The 16,369-nt window shown below is 49.1% G+C and overlaps 2 protein-coding genes across 6 annotated transcripts in view; one reads left to right on the plus strand and one right to left on the minus strand.

Moving 5' to 3' along the window:
- The window catches only part of APP (amyloid beta precursor protein), a 353,581-nt gene that overhangs the window by 327,598 nt on the left and 9,614 nt on the right, over positions 1 to 16,369 (minus strand). The window lies entirely within an intron of this gene.
- Positions 12,643 to 14,848, plus strand: LOC127055101 (uncharacterized). The gene is made up of 2 exons (XM_050961713.1): positions 12,643 to 13,008; positions 14,223 to 14,848. The coding sequence occupies exons 1-2, from the start codon at positions 12,816 to 12,818 to the stop codon at positions 14,771 to 14,773; spliced, it is 744 nt and encodes a 247-aa protein (XP_050817670.1). The 5' UTR covers positions 12,643 to 12,815; the 3' UTR covers positions 14,774 to 14,848.

Genomic DNA, 16,369 nt, shown 5'->3' on the forward strand with positions numbered 1-16,369 from the left:
TGAAAAGCTCTTCATGCTCAAAGCAAGAAATTGCTCAATCTTAGCAGCCTATGGTAAGTGCTGATTCTTCAGCAATTATTGTAAGCATTTTTAACACCTAATCAAAACAATACAAGCTGTAGAACTACGTATTTACAGTGTTCTGCAAACAAAAACTGATCCTGTAAGTGCTGCTTTTGAAAAAAGACTCACCATTAGGTTCTTAAAAAAAGAAGGAATATAACTCATATAATCCACTTTTCTCACCTGCCTTTGTATAAGCAGTTTGCTGATTATGTAATTTCTTGTGGTGAAATGCAGCCTGCATACTTAGCAGCAGCCCCAGGCTCAGCACACAACTGAGGTCATGTCCCGTATTCCATTCTAGGTATTATTAGCAACATTTACTTTAAAAATAACAAAGGTGATCTACTGCAGACTGGTGAATCAGTCTGTGCAGCTTCAGGAACATTTTAAGACAAACATTGGCTTGCTTTTTAAAAAATATATCTGATTGCTAAAGGAAATGCTGGCCTAAAACTTACTTCTGCTTTTTTTTTTTTTTTTTAAAAGCAATAGAACAATAGTCAGAGCATAAAGATAAAGATGGTTTTGGCGTTGCAGCGTCCTCAGCAGAAGTGGAGGGCAGCCATGAGGCCCTGCCCCTGCTCCTCCTCTTCCTGCCCAAAGCCTCAAACCCTCAGCCAGGCCAGAAGCTGGACCCGGGCCATGGTAAGAGCCACCCATGGAGCCTGGGCTGCTATGAGGAGTACTGGATATTCCCCCTGCCCTGGGGACGCAGGGCATGGGCCAGAGCTTTTCTCAAGTATCCTGGCCCCCGCCCAGGGTAGGTGGAGGGTCCAGGGCTCCCCTCAGTGGCCCAGGCTCCCTGGCTAGCTCATGCCACGGTCTGGCTCCAACTTCTGGCCTGGGCAGGATACTGGGGGAAGAGAAGCAGGGGTGGGGAAACTGAAAAGGGGCTGGGTCTCATGATGAGGGGGAGGTGCTAAGGCCCATATCCCTGCCCCCTCCCCCACGGAAGAGGCTGGCACAGCAGGCAGAGGATGCGCTTCACAGCAGGGGAGCTGATGATCAGCTCCCCACCATAAAATGCAGTCCTGCCTGCCCTGCTCTGTGCCTGCCTCAGGCTTGCAGTTGGGGGGGGGGGAAGCAACGTGACCCTGCCTCCCAAACTATACCCATGTTAAAAAGTGGGCAGGCAAAGCCCTTCCACTTTTTGAAGTGTGAGGACCAAGGCTCCTTTAACCCCCCCAGGTCCAGCACTCACGTATGAACATTTATGTTGGACCAGGAGTACTGAGTTTCAATTCAACGGGACGCTAGCTGCTAAACTAATGTTTTAGAACACCTAATAATGCATGGTATCTTTCATCCATTTTGATGTGCAGATCAGCTGATGTTACAAAAAAATTCTTCTTGAAAGGAGAAAGGAACAAGCAGAGCTCTGACAACAACATAAAACTATGCTCATCCTCCTAGAGTTCTACAGTACTTTAAATATTTGTTTTAAGTCATCCCTTAACATTGGCTAATGCAGAGAGAGAAACGGGGGAGTGGGGGGGGGGCAGAAGCAATACCTCAAGCCAATTATTTTTAAACCAAAGTTAGGCAGGTAAGCCATAGGCCAATAGCCTCTATCTCAGGAGTCGGCAACCTTTCAGAAGTGCTGTGCCGAATCTTAATTTAAGGTTTCGCGTGCCAGTAATATATTTTAATATTTTTAGGTCTCTTTCTATAAGTCTATAATATATAACTAAACTACTGTTGTATGTAAAGTAAATAAGGTTTTTAAAATGTTTGAGAAGCTTCATTTAAAATTAAATTAAAATGCAGAGCCCCCTGAACCGGTGGCCAGGACCCGGGCAGTGTGAGTGACACTGAAAATCAGTTTGTGTGCCGCCTTTGGCACACATGCCATAGGTTGCCTACCCCTGCTCTGTCTTGTTCCTGCACCAGAAAATAATTTCACTTTTGATGCACAAATAGGGTGGCAAAAGCAACATAAGCTACTGGATTCAAAATCCCATAAATTCAGCGTGAGGTTTTATCAAATTTAGAGAGGCAGGTGAAGAGCTAAGCACAGACCAACTCTGACCATGGAGAACTGAAACACTAAAGGTACCCTACAACGAACTGTCAAAACTGGTCTTGTGTCCTTGTTTGCTTCTTTAAGGTACATAAAGGCGACCAGGGAAGCTGTTCAAGATTGTTTTGTTTTCTTCCTCATATTTTTACCTCAGAAATTCAATAATAAAGTCTAACCTTGCCCAGTTTTGCTGGAGGAATTCTTGGGTGTCCCATAGTATAGGCTTCTCACACCTCAATTGAAGGGTGAACCTTAAAGATGTTCTCTGTCCAAAACCTTTATTAGTCATTGCAATTGAGGATGTGTATTAAAAAAAATCAATACTTGATGTAAAGAGTAACTAAACGCCTTCTTCTCACCTTGCACTCGTCTTGTGATATCATAATTTCACTAGTTTACCAATCACAATAATGTTTTTTTCAGATTAGAATTTGAACAAACCTTTCAAGCTCTCACAGTACATCATAAAGCATAAAAGGCCACAAACTTAACTTCCCCCTCACTCCCCTCGCAAGTCACCTTTAACTAGATCAAGGACTTGGCTGCCAGCATGATTAAGAACAGCCATTCAATTAGGCATACAGTAGTTTACTTCGCTAGGCAAGTCAGGGCAGCTAGCACAGGAGTGGTAGATTTGCCAGAAGGGGCAAACATCTTAGACCCTACAATCTTTGCTAGAGAGAGCATTCAAACTCTTCAATCTAAATATAGTGGTTGAATACCAATCTAGGCCAGCAAAAGAGAGCGCTTGCCTGAGGACAAATCCAGTATTAAGGGTGACAAAACAGTTTACTCATCATAGAGTAAACATTAGGAATGCTTTGGGTCAAACACAGTATGGCTGACACCACTCCATTGTCAAAACAAGTCAAGGCACTGCATGAGGTATGTCTCTGGACATTCTTTGGACCACTGTTAGAATCAATTCCTAGTCCCAGTGATAGGTGTTTGCACTGTTGGATGGAGTACTGGTGAGGATGTACCTATTTATAATTTTTGCCTTTTGATGTCACAAAAAAAGAGACAGAACCTTAAACACATCTTAAAATTACTACATTACTACACCCATGGAAATTTACAGGCAGATAGGCCCCCGTTTTAAAAAAAGCAAACCTATCCAGAACAACACTTAAGAACTAGCTCAAATCTTACTGAGGCCTTGGCTACACTGGAGAGTTGCAGCACTGGTGGTGGCTTTACAGCGCTGCAACTTACTCACCGTCCACACTTGCAAGGCACATACAACGCTGCATCTCCCTGGATACAGCGCTGGCTGTATTCCTCCTCTGCCTGGGAAAGAACGACTGTAGCGCTGGTGATGCAGCGCTGCTCCACCAGTGGGGCCACCAAAAGCGCTGTTATTGGCCTCCAGAGGTATTCGGAGGTATCCCAGAATGCCTGCTCAGCCACTCTGCTCATCATTTCAAACTCTACTGCCCTGGCCTCAGGTGACCTGCCCTTTAAACGCCCTGGGAATTTTAAAAATCCCCTTCCTGTTTGCTCAGCCAGGTGTGGAGTGCAATCAAGCAGTGAATCTTTCCAGGTGACCATGCCTCCATGCACCAAACGAGCCCCAGCATGGAGCAATGGCGAGTTGATGGACCTCATCAGTGTTTGGGGGAGGAAGCTGTGCAGTCACAGCTGCGCTCCAGCCGTAGGAATTACAATACCTATGGGCAGATATCAGGGGCCATGCTGGAAAGGGGCCATGATCGGGACGCGGTGCAGTGCAGGGTTAAAGTAAAGGAGCTGCGGAGTGCCTATTGCAAAGCCCGCAAGGGAAACCGCCACTCAGGTGCTGCCCCCACAACCTGCTGTTTTTACAAGGAGCTGGACGCGATACTTGGGGGTGACCCCTCTGCCAATCCACCACCTACAATGGACAGTTCAGAGCGGGGAGAGGCGGGGGAGGTGGAGGCGGGGGAGGAAACCGAGAGTGAGGGTACTGGGGTGGAGGGAGACACCCCGGAGTCCCAGGAGGCATGCAGCCAGGAGCTCTTCTCAAGCCAGGAGGAAGCTAGCCAGTCGCAGCAGCTGGAACTTGGTGAAGAAGAAGCAGAGGAGCGAGTTCCCAGTAAGCGGCTTTTATTTTCAGGATGGAAATGTTTTGGGAGAGGAGGAAGGGTTAGGGCTGCGTGCATGCATGCCTAGATGTGGAATAGCCCATTGATGTGGTCTATCACATCGCGGTAATTGGCCTTGGTAATCTCTTCAAAAGTTTCTGCCAGAGCATGGGCAATGCGCTTGCGCAAGTTTATAGGGAGAGCCACTGTGGTCTTTGTCCCAGTCAGGTTAACGCGTCCGCGCCACTGTGCCGCGAAGGGTGGGGGGACTATTGCTGCACACAGGCAAGCTGCATAGGGGCCAGGGCAGAATCCGCATTGCTGCAGAAGACCCTCCCGCTCTTCCAAGGTGACCTGCAGCAGCGAGATATCTTCCAGGATTAACTCCTGTGAGAAATGTTGGGAAAGTGTTCAGTGTAGGTGCCCCCCGCAGCTGTTTGCTTTCTCCAATGCACAGAAACCCCAGCACAGCCCTGAAGCAATCTGTCCCCCTTACTCACCATTTCAGGGCTCCTGTGGGTTATGTGCGCTCTATTTGGTATGGGAAAAGTATGCTAAAGTGAAGACTGTAAACTCCTTCACTGTGTGGGAATAACTGTCTGAGATATAAACAATGCTGCCTCTGTTAACTGTTGCCTTTTTTTCCTTCCACAAGCGACCTTGAGTTCTCAGCTGCCCGTGTTAACAGCAGCTCAAAGACTCCAAAACCTGCGGAAGAAGTCGTGAAAAAGCAAAGACGACCTGCTGCAAACAGTTATGGATCACTCTACCAAAGAGAATAAAAAACTGCAGGACTGGAGGGAAAGGGAAAGCAGGATCCACCAGAGAAACGCAGCGGCCAGGAAGAAAAGCACAAAGCAGGTGATAAGCATCCTGGCGCGCCAAGCAGACTCTATCCAGGTGCTCGGAGCCATGCAGGCAGAGCACTACCGCACCGCACCGCCCCCTATCTCAAAGCTCTTTCCCTTGTGCCCCAATGTCAGCTCCAAACCCCCTTCTCCAGCATCCAGGTTCTTACCTCCACCAGCTGCCTCCAACACCTGTACATTCACCACCCAGCCCTGAGAACCACGACCCTTACCCTCTGCACTCAATCCCCATCACCATGCAGCATTTTCATCCTGAAGTGCAGCAGTCATTGCACAGCACTCCAGACAGGACATATTCAAACCTGTGACTGTACAGTTCCCCACCCCACTCCCCTGCCCTTTTAGGTCCCCAAAATGTTGTGTGTCTGTCAATAAAGTTATTTTCTTTTCAATAAATGAATTCTTGGCTTTGAAAACAGTCTTTATTATTGCAAACAGTCAAAGATACCTTAGCCTAGGAAAGAAACAGGTACTGCAAATCAGTTTAGGAAAAACAGATTCCTATTAACATTGTAACCACTGCACTTCACTCCCGTGCAAGGCACCAAACATTACTGTTGGCTTTCAGCCTCAAATTCCTCCTTCAGGGCATCCCTAATCCTTGCAGCCCTGTGCTGGGCCTCTCTAGTAGCCCTGCTCTCTGGCTGTGCAAATTCAGTCTCCAGGCGTTGAACCTCGGAGGTCCATGCCTGACTGAATGTTTCACCCTTCCCTTCACAAATATTATGGAGGATACAGCACGTGGATATAACCACAGGGATGCTGCTTTCCCCCAAGTCTAGCTTCCCATAAAGAGATCTCCAGCGTCCTTTTAAACGGCCAAAAGCACACTCCACAGTCATTTGGCACCGGCTCAGCCTGTAGTTGAACCAGTCCTTGATCCTGTCAAGCTTCCCTGTATACAGTTTCATGAGCCAAGGCATTAACGGGTAAGTGGGGTTTCCAAGGATCACAATGGGCATTTCGACGTCCCCTACTGTGATCTTCCAGTCTGGGAAAAAAGTCCCGGCCTGCAGCTTCCTGAACAGGCCACTGTTCCGAAAGATGCGTGCATCATGCACCTTTCCAGGCCAGCCTGTGTAAAGGTCAATGAAACGCCCACGGTGATCCACAAGCGCCTGGAGAAACATAGAGAAATACCCCTTCCGATTAATGTACTCGGATGCTAGGTGGGGTGGTGCTAGAATAGGAATATGCATCCCATCTATTGCCCCTCCACAGTTAGGGAAACCCATTTGTGCAAAGCCATCCACAATGTCCTGCACGTTCCCTAGAGTCACGGTTCTTCTTAGCAAGATGCAATTAATGGCCCTGCAAACTTGCATCAAAATGACTCCAACGGTCGACTTTCCCACTCCAAACTGGTTCCCGACCGATCGGTAGCTGTCTGGAGTTGCCAGCTTCCAGATTGCAATAGCCATCCGCTTCTCCACTGGCAGGGCAGCTCTCAATCTTCTGTCCTTGCGCCGCAGGGTGGGGGCGAGCTCAGCACACAGTCCCATAAAAGTGGCTTTTCTCATCCAAAAGTTCTGCAGCCACTGCTCATCATCCCAGACTTCCATGATGATGTGATCCCACCACTCAGTACTTGTTTCCCGAGCCCAAAAGCAGCGTTCCACGGTGCTGAGCATTTCCGTGAAAGCCACAAACAATGTCGTGTCGTACGCGTCAGGTGACTCGCAATCATCGTGGGACTTCTCATCACTTTGGAGCTTAAGAAATAGCTCAACTGCCAAACGTGATGTGCTGGTGACACTCGTCAGCAAAGTCCTCAGGAATTCAGGCTCCATTTCCCACAGAATTCGCGCTGCACAGAAATTGTTGGGAGAGTCACAATGGCGCCAAACGTGGACGGAAAAACAGGGACTGCTGGGATGCAAAGCAATGCATCACAGGGCGTTGGGACAAGAAGCAGAATGACCCGCACCCTTCTGTCCCCTTCCCACAAACCATGGTGCCAGAATGGGACGAGGTGCTCTGTCGGATAGCTGCCCATAATGCACCACTCCCAACAGCGCTGCAAATGCGGCCACACTGCAGCACTGGTAGCTATCAGTGTGGTCACACTCCAGCACTTTCCCTACACAGCTGTACGAAGACAGCAGTAACTCCCAGCGCTGCAGACCTCAAAGTGTAGCCAAGGCCTGAGTCTCCTGAATGGGGATGGATTTAAGCATATACTTACATGCTTCGGCTAAATAAGGACCATATATAGCATGCTCAGAAATATTCATTAAGGCTTATTAGGCAGTGTGAAACATTGGACTTACACAAAGTATTCTTAAAGGGAACCCAATTTTAATTTCATAATTCACTAAATATATCTAATACTACATTACAAAACTAAATTAATTTAAACCCATATATAAAATATTTCAGAGAAACCGCAGAGGTAAGTCACTTAGCAGAATCCAAAGTATTCCAGAATACGTACTCCAAATGTGACAGTGCACTTGACTTTAATGACAATGAAAATAAGTCCATTCTAATTATTGATTTCATAGCACACGGGTCAGCAACCTTTCAGAAGAGGTGTGCCAAGTCTCCATTTATTCACTTTAATTTGGTGCCAGGGGTGCAGATGGGAATGGGGGGGTTGCAGGAGCTCCCGTTTGGTGCTTGGGAGAGCTGGGTATGTGGGGGGTGCAAGAGTCAGGGCAGAGGGCTGGGGGCATGTGAGGGGGGGTGAAAGTGTCAGGACAGGGGGGGCCGGGTATGTGTGGGGGTGCCGGAGTCAAGGCTGGGGTCGTGGGCGGGGTGAAGGAGTCAAGCAGAGGGTTGGGTGTGTATAAGGGGGGTACAGGGCTCAGAGCAAGGGCCTAAGGGACGTGCAGGGCACATGGCACAGGGCTCGGGCCTGGGGAGGGGGGCACAGGGCTTGGGACAGAGGACTGGAGTGGGGGGGGAGGGTCAGGGCAGATGGCTGGTGTGTGTGTGAGGGGGGGTCAGGGCCGAGGACAGATGGCTAGTGTGTGTGTGAGGGGCGGTCAGGGCAGAGGGGGATATGCCCCTATTCCACTCTCCCTTCCCCAAGGCGCTGCCCCCGCCTCCTCCCTGCCTCTGCTGGGAGCAGCAAGCACGCTGACTCTGCTCCTTCCCGACCCCCTCCTTCACAAGGGCCATCAGCTGATCGGCTGGCAGGGAGGGAGAGAGGGAGAGGTGGAGGGGGGGCAGGAACACAGCACACTACAGGAAGAGGCAGGGGAGCCAGCAGGACCAAGCTTCTGCCATTAGGCATGGGCAGCACTCAGGGAGCCCTGCCCTAAACCTGCCCCCGCCCCCAACCACTCCCTCCTATTTCCTGCCCCGACTGACCCACTCAGAACCCCCAATCCCCCGCTCCTTGTCCCCTGACTACCCCTAACTGCCCCTCAGGACCCACCCCTATCTAAGCTTCCCTGCTCCTTGTCCCCTGACTGCCCCCCTAGAACCCTACCCCCGTCCCCTGACTGTCCTGACCCTTATCCACACTCCCGCCCCTAGATAGACCCCCAGGACTCCTATGCCTATCCAACAGCTTCCCAGCCCTTGACAAGACCCCCAGAACTCTCAACTCATCCAGCCTCTCCCAGGTCCTTGTCCCGACCACCCCACTCCAGAGACACCCCTCACCCTAACTGCCCCCCCATGACCCTCCTTGCTCCCTGTCCCGAGTGCCCTGACCCCTATGCACCGCTGCCACCTGACAGACCCCGAGACTCCCATGCCCCATCCAACCCCCCCACTCCCTGACTGCCCCCTCCAGAGTCCCCTAACCACCCCACCTGGGATCTCATCCCCATCCAACCCACCCTGCCCTCTGCCCCTACCCCTAATCCAACACACCCGCCCAGACCCCTTACCATGAGGCTCCTAGCAGCATGTTCTGCTCCGCACAGAGCCAGATACACTGCCCCGTGGGAGCGGGAAGCCCCGCCCTTCAGAATGCTGTGCGCACGGTGGCCTGGCTCCAGGGGACGGGGGAAACGCAGGGGAGGAGCCAGCAGCTTGCTGCGCTCAGCTGGGCGCTGCGGCCCAGGAGCGCGGACCCCACGGCCCAGGAGTGTGGACCCCGCAGCTTGCCGCACTGGGAGAGTGGGGCCATTTGCCCACCCCTACATTAGAGTGTGCCTGGGCACACCCGGCAAACCCCGTGCGCACACTTGTGCTTCTGCCCCCTGACCCAGCGGGGGCCGAGAGAGCAGAGGGAGGAGAAAAGCGGGAGTCCTGGCAGGCAGCAGCGTGCCATTAAAAATCGGCTTGCGTGCTGTCTTTGGCATGCGTGCCATAGGTTGCCAACCCCTGTCATAGCATATATTATGACAAAAGTCTTGTTCAACATGCTGGCGGACATTTAATACACAAAGTGGCTGAAGTCTGGAAAAAAACATTGAAATCAGAACTACCGACTCTATGATCAACACTTTCATCTTCTGTGTTGCCAGTCACATTTTCTCATATGAACACATGCAGTCCAGCAATATCTGGCTTGAGGAACTGTTCAAGTCCAAAGACTACAACATAAATAAATCTAATCTGATAGAATTATATTGTTGAGATTGTATCGGACTATAGATATGGGTAATATTTGATAACATCCAAGAATAGCTAAAATGATTCAGAACAAAATGTCTATGTACACATTCATAAGTCATCAAAAATATAGCTTTCCCCTTATGCTGTATTACAAACTGAAAAAATGCCTTAGGCTTGTGTAAACTTTACAAAGGGAATGAAAACCTTTTTTTTGGAAACTCCAGACAACCTGTTTGTCTGAAGTCCAATAGTTATGAACAAAATAATACAGCAGTCATCATGATGGACAGGCCACTGAAATGCTGGGACTGACAATCAGTTCAGTTTTCTGAAGACCTAAAGGGGTAAGCTTGGGTCTTGGCAACATGGGCTTAACTCCTATTTCAGTCGATGGAAGCTGGACTTTGTGTGAGAAAGGGCAACACACGATATTAGCAACCTACGTGCTAACTTCTTTATGATTCCTAACACAAAACATTCCTTGAATACTAAATACTTTGCTTTAATTGAATTTGTCACTAACAATTCAAGAAATTCAGCTTTTAATATCTAGTCTGAATTTTGGTTAAAAAATAACATTCCCAAAATGTAAGATGACCATTTGAATGTCTCCACTGCTCTTAAAGAAAATACCTGAACATCTTCTATGTGAGCTACAGGATATATTTCTTAATGATCAGCATTCAGCTTAATATTTGGGGGGGTGGGATGGGAAGGGGCAGATGCAGCCATTTGGACAAATAGCTCAACACTCAAGATGATAAAGATATTCTTACTCAGGAGAGGAACAGCTATCTAAACAACTCAATGAGACTATTTAAAAAGAACAAAGTTGGACCAATAAAGATATTACTTCATCCACCTTGTCTCTCCAATATCCTGGGACCAACACAGCTACAACACAGCAAACAAAGAAAAACTGATTTTTCAAAAAACATTCTGCTCAGGAAAGCCCAAAGAGACAAGCCAACCACTGATTACATGGACCTACGATGACAATATGTAAGCAGATGGAGTTCCCAATCTGTACAGCAAAGAATCTCACAGGCACTGAATCTAGTCCAAACTCACCCTCTTCCTGGGGTCTGATTTCATCTCTAACTCAAAACAGATACATACCTCATCAATGCATAAAAATTATTTCTATTGTTTTGAAAAGCTATTTTTTATTTAGATGTTGCTAATTCTTGACTAGCTTCCCCATTTTATAGTCTTACATTGCTAAAGTGGATGTTTTGTAGTTGTTTCCTTAATTAATTAGCAGAATTTCAGATTTTATATGAGAGATTTGTTTCTACCAAGAACTTTCAAACATAAGATGCTCATCTATGCTGAAAAAGAAACATTCAAGGCTTCATTATCATCTTTACTGTGAGAACGTGACAAATTCAAAACACCAAAATCACCGTCTAATATCCTGACCTATACTTGCAACCAACAACACCCTGTGACATGTTGAACTTCCACAAGGCAAGAAATTTGAAATGAACAGGCTATTGTCCCATCAGGTCTTGCAGCTTGAAGTCAATAGAACTTGTGCTTCTAAGCCAGGTGGCTCTGAAAATCCCACCTTCAAGTGACTTTGGGCTCGTCTACACTGGCACTTGTGAGAAAGTTGCAGTGCTGTAAAGTGCCAGTGTAGACAGTGCACCAGCGCTGGGAGCTATTCCCCCCATGGAGGTGGGGTTTTTAGAGCGCTGGGCAACTACACAAGCCACATTAAAGCGCTGTAACGGCAGCGCTTTAACATTGCCAGTGAAGACACACCCTAAATATGGGATTACGGAGTCTAACATTTTGGGTCTTATTTTATATTTGGCCTGTGCGTAACATAGTAGTTGTAAACTTTTTATTTTTTTTTAAAAAGTCTGGACTTCTCATTGTTAAAAATAAATTCATTAGGAAATGGCAGATTTTATTCTATGAAAAAAATCTGACTAAAAATATAATTTTAGCCCCTCATGCTGCGAACATTTATGTACATGCTTAACTTTAAACACCATTTGAAGTCAACAGGCCTTCAGCTTCCATGTGACTGAAGTTACACACCTGCTTCTTTCTGTGTTTGCAGGCTCAGTGCCTTAACTGAATATTCTGTCCTTGCCAATAGCCAGTTTGTAAAACTCAAACACATACCCTACCAACTGGTATTTATAATCATTATACATTTTAATCTAAAATAGCACAAATTTTCAAATTAGTTTTAGCCTCAGACTCATTTAAATCCATTATTAAAAAAAAAATCAAATACATTAAATCATCACAGTAAATTGCCTTGATTTAAATTGCTCCACCTTTGTACCACTAAGTTATCCCTCCAAGCCTGGCTGTTCCTAGGATTTCCTTGCAAATGCTTCCGTCCCAGACCTTAGTTCCCTTTTCCCAAAGAGGCACTTCAACCGTCCTTATAATCAGAGTGGAGTTAATGAATCATATCTGCTACAGTGAGTCAGCAGGAATCAGTTAGCCACTTTCTGCATGGTTCCAACACTTGCTAACAGCATGGATCAATAAAAGAACCTTGCCATCCCACCTATAGCATGAATTGGGAGCGCTCTAAGGCCTTGGCTACACTAGAGAGTTGCAGCACTGGTGAGGGGGTTACAGCGCTGCAACTTAGGATGTGTACACACTTGCACAGCACGGCCAGCGCTGCAACTCCCTGGTTGCAGCGCTGGCTGTACACCCGGTCGAGCCTCGGGTGTAGGGGATCCAGCGCTGGTGATCCAGCGCTGGTCAGCAAGTGTAGATACCCACCAGCGTTTTTATTGACCTCCGTGGCATAAGCAGGTATTCCAGCATACCTTAGCAGCCTGTCTGGTAATCATGCAAACTCCACTGTCCTGGGCTCACCTGACCCCTCCTTTAAATGCCCCGGGAATTTTAAAAATCCCCTTCCTGTTTGCTCAGCCAGGTGTGGAGTGCAATTAATCAATCAATCAATCAGCAACCATGCCTCCACGCACCAAACGAGCCCCAGCATGGACCAATGCAGAGCTGCAGGACCGCATAAGTGTTTGGGGAGAGGAGGCTCTGCAAGCACAGCTGCGCTCCAGAAGGAGAAATTATGATACCTATGGGCAGATATCGCAGTCCTTGCTGAAAAGGGGCCATGAACGGGACGCGTTGCAGTGCAGGGTCAAAATAAAAGAGCTGAGGAGTGCTTACTGCAAAGCCCGTGAGGGAAATCGCCGATCAGGAGCTGCCCCCACAACCTGCCGTTTTTACCAGGAGCTGGATGCCATACTTGGGTGTGACCCCACTGCCAATCCTAGGAGCACGATGGAGAGTTCAGAGCAGGGAGAAGTGGGGGAGGTTGTAGAGGACGGCGACAGTGAGGCTACTGGCATGGAGGGAGACACCCCGGAGTCCCAGTACGCATGCAGCCAGGAGCTCTTCTCAAGCCAGGAGGAGGCTAGCCAGTCACAGCAGCTGGAAGTTGATGGTGAGGAAGAAACTGAGGATCGTGCTCGGGGTAAGTAGATTTTTATGTTTTGGGAGAGGAGGGTTTTGGTTATGGCTGCCTGCATGCATGCCTAAACGTGGAATAGCCCATTGATTTGCTCTATCACGTCTCTGTAATCTGCCTCGGTAATCTCTTGAAAAGTTGCAGCAAGAGCGTTTGCAATTTGCTTTCTCAAGTTGATCGGGAGAGCCACCGTGGTCCTTGTCCCGGTCAGGCTAAATCGTCCGATCCACTGTACAGCGAGGGGTGGGGGGACCATGGCTGCACACAGGCAAGCTGCATAGGGGCCAGGGCGGTATCCACATTGCTGTAGAAGACCCTCCCTCTCTTCCCAGGTAACACGCAGCAGTGATATGTCTGGCAGTAGGAAACCCGGTTGAGAATTTAGGGATACCTGAGTGCAGGGCGCCAGGTTCGCGTTTCCCCAGCCCATTGCGCTCTGTTGTTAAACCCCCCCCCCCCCCCTCCCAGCACATAGCCAGCCACGCAGTGTGCTCCGGTGTTATGCACCCCCTCCAAGCAGGCATCCAGCACCGCGGTGCGCTCCGGTGTTCCCCACCCCCCCTCCAAACAGGCATCCAGCACCGCGGTGCGCTCCGGTGTTATGCACCCCCCTCCAAGCAGGCATCCAGCACCGAGGTGCGCTCCGGTGTTCCACCCCCGCTCCATGCAGGCATCCAGCACCGAGGTGCGCTACGGTGTTCCCCACCCCCCCTCCAAGCAGGCATCCAGCACCGCGGTGCGCTCTGGTGTTCCCCAACCCCCCTCCCAGCACGTAGCCAGCCACGCGGTGTGCTCCGGTGTTATGCACCCCCCCTCCAAGCAGGCATCCAGCACCGTGGTGCTTCCCCCCCCCCCCTCACCAGCAGGACGGCGTGAACGCAGACCAAAGCCCAACGCCCCCCCCCCCCCCCCCCCCACACACACACACAAGCAGCTCACCACCTTCCTGTTCACTACTGTCCCCTGTTCAGGACACCAGCTACCTCCTGTACCCATTGCAGATAAACCCCAGTGACCCATTGGTCAATTCCCACTCCCAAGGGGAAATCGGGGGAAAACCACTCACCCCATTGCTCGCCATGACTTAGCTTCCCTGCCCTCTCTGTGTTATGTGAGGTATGTGAGAAGGATGCTACCAAAAGTCTAAAAAGTCCTTCACTGTGTGATAATAAACAATGTAGCCTCTGTGTATTACATGGTTCTATCTCTCTTTTTTCTAGTGATCTTGACTAATGCAGCCGGATCACTGGCCTCACGTAGATTGCAGAACTTGAGACGAAATCCCAGAAAATCAAAAGAGGAATTGATCAAATCAGTTATGAGTCACTACAACAGAGAAAGTAGGAAGACACAGGAATGGAGAGAGAAAATGTATGAATGGAGACAGAGTGTACATGAATGGAGGCAAACAGAAAGCAGGAGAAAGGAATTGTCTGCCAAAAAAGCCACAAAGCAGATGATAAGCCTCCTGGCTCGCCAAACTGAGTCTTTCGAGTCTCTCGTAGCCATGCAGACAAATATGTACCGTTGTAACCCACAGCCCTCCCAAAGCCCTCTTTCTTGTTCCCCAGTATTTCCACAAAACAACTTTCTCCAGCAGCCAGTTTCTTATTACCGCCAGCTTCCCCCAACACCTGTACGATCACCTACCAGCCCTGATAACTATAATTCTTACCCTGTTCACTCCACCCCCATTATCCTGCAGCATAGTAATCCTGAAGCGCAGCAGACACTGAATAGTGATCAAAATAGGACATATTCAAACCTGTGAATGTACAGTCCACCACCCCAACCCCCTTGCCTTTTATGTACTGTATGTTGAATAAAGGATTTTTTTTCTTTTTCACTACGTTATATTATTGCTGAAAGTGGTAAATATTGTACACAAAGGTACAGCAAAGCACATCAAATGCATCAAACATTACTGTTCGCTCTCAGCATCAAATTGCTCCCTTAAAGCATCCCTAATCCTTGAAGCCCTTTCCTGGGCCTCCCTATTAGCCCTGCTCTCTGGCTGAGCAAACTCATCCTCTAGGCGTCGAACCTCGGAGGTCCATTCCTCACTGAATCTTTCACCCTTCCCTTCACAAATATTATGGAGGGTACAGCACGCGAATATAACAGCGGAGATGCTGCTTTCCCCCAAATCTAGCTTCCCATAAAAACAGCGCCAGCGGGCTTTCAAACGGCCAAAAGCACACTCCACAGTCATTCTGCACCGGCTCAGCCTGTAGTTGAACCGGTCCTTGCTCCTGTCAAGCTTCCCTGTATATGGTTTCATAAGCCATGGCATTAAGGGGTAAGCGAGGTCTCCAAGGATCACAGTGGGCATTTCAACGTCCCCTACTGTGATCTTGCGGTCTGGGAAAAAAGTCCCGGCCCTCAGCCTCCTGAACAGGGAACTGTTCCTAAAGATGCGTGCATCGTGCACCTTTCCAGGCCATCCTGAGTAAATGTCAGTGAAACGCCCACGGTGATCCACAAGCGCTTGCAGAACCACGGAGAAATACCCCTTGCGATTAACGTACTCTGATGCCAGGTGGGGTGGTGACAGAATAGGAATATGCGTCCCATCTATTGCCCCTCCACAGTTAGGGAAACCCATTTCTGCAAAGCCATCCACAATGTCCTGCACGTTCCCAAGAGTCACGGTTCTTCTTAGCAGGGTGCGATTAATGGCTGTGCAAACTTGCATCAGCACCATTCCAACGGTAGACTTTCCCACTCCAAACTGGTTTGCCACTGATCTGAAGCAGTCTGGAGTTGCCAGCTTCCAGATTGCAATAGCCACCCGCTTCTCCACTGGCAGGGCAGCTCTCAATCTCGTGTCCCTGCGCTGCAGGGTAGGGGTGAGCTCAGCACACAGTGCCATGAAAGTGGCTTTTCTCATCCGAAAGTTCTGCAGCCACTGCTCGTCATCCCAGGCTTGCAGGACGATGTGATCCCACCACTCAGTGCTGGTTTCCTGAGCCCAAAGGCGCCGTTCCACGGTGCTGAGCACGTCTGTTATTGCCACAAGCAATTGAGTGTCTTGAGCGTCAGGTGTTTCAATATCATCATCTGACTCCTCACTGTCACTTTGCAGCTGAAGGAATAGCTCCACTGCCATGCGTGATGTGCTGGCAACATTCATCAGCAAGGTCCTCAGCAGCTCGGGCTCCATTTGTAACAGAAATCTCAGAAATCGCGCTGTAGAATCACAATGCCGCCAAACTGCTCGCAATGTGTAGCAAAGCACCACGGGGCGTTGGAACAGGAAGCGGAAAGACCCTCACACTTCCTTCTCCTTCCCACACGCCACAGCGCCAAAATGGGACGAGGTGCTCTGTGGGATAGCTGCCCACAATGCACCACTCCCAACAGCGCT

Source organism: Gopherus flavomarginatus, chromosome 1 (assembly GCF_025201925.1).
Source record: "Gopherus flavomarginatus isolate rGopFla2 chromosome 1, rGopFla2.mat.asm, whole genome shotgun sequence".
NCBI lineage: Eukaryota > Metazoa > Chordata > Testudines > Testudinidae > Gopherus > Gopherus flavomarginatus.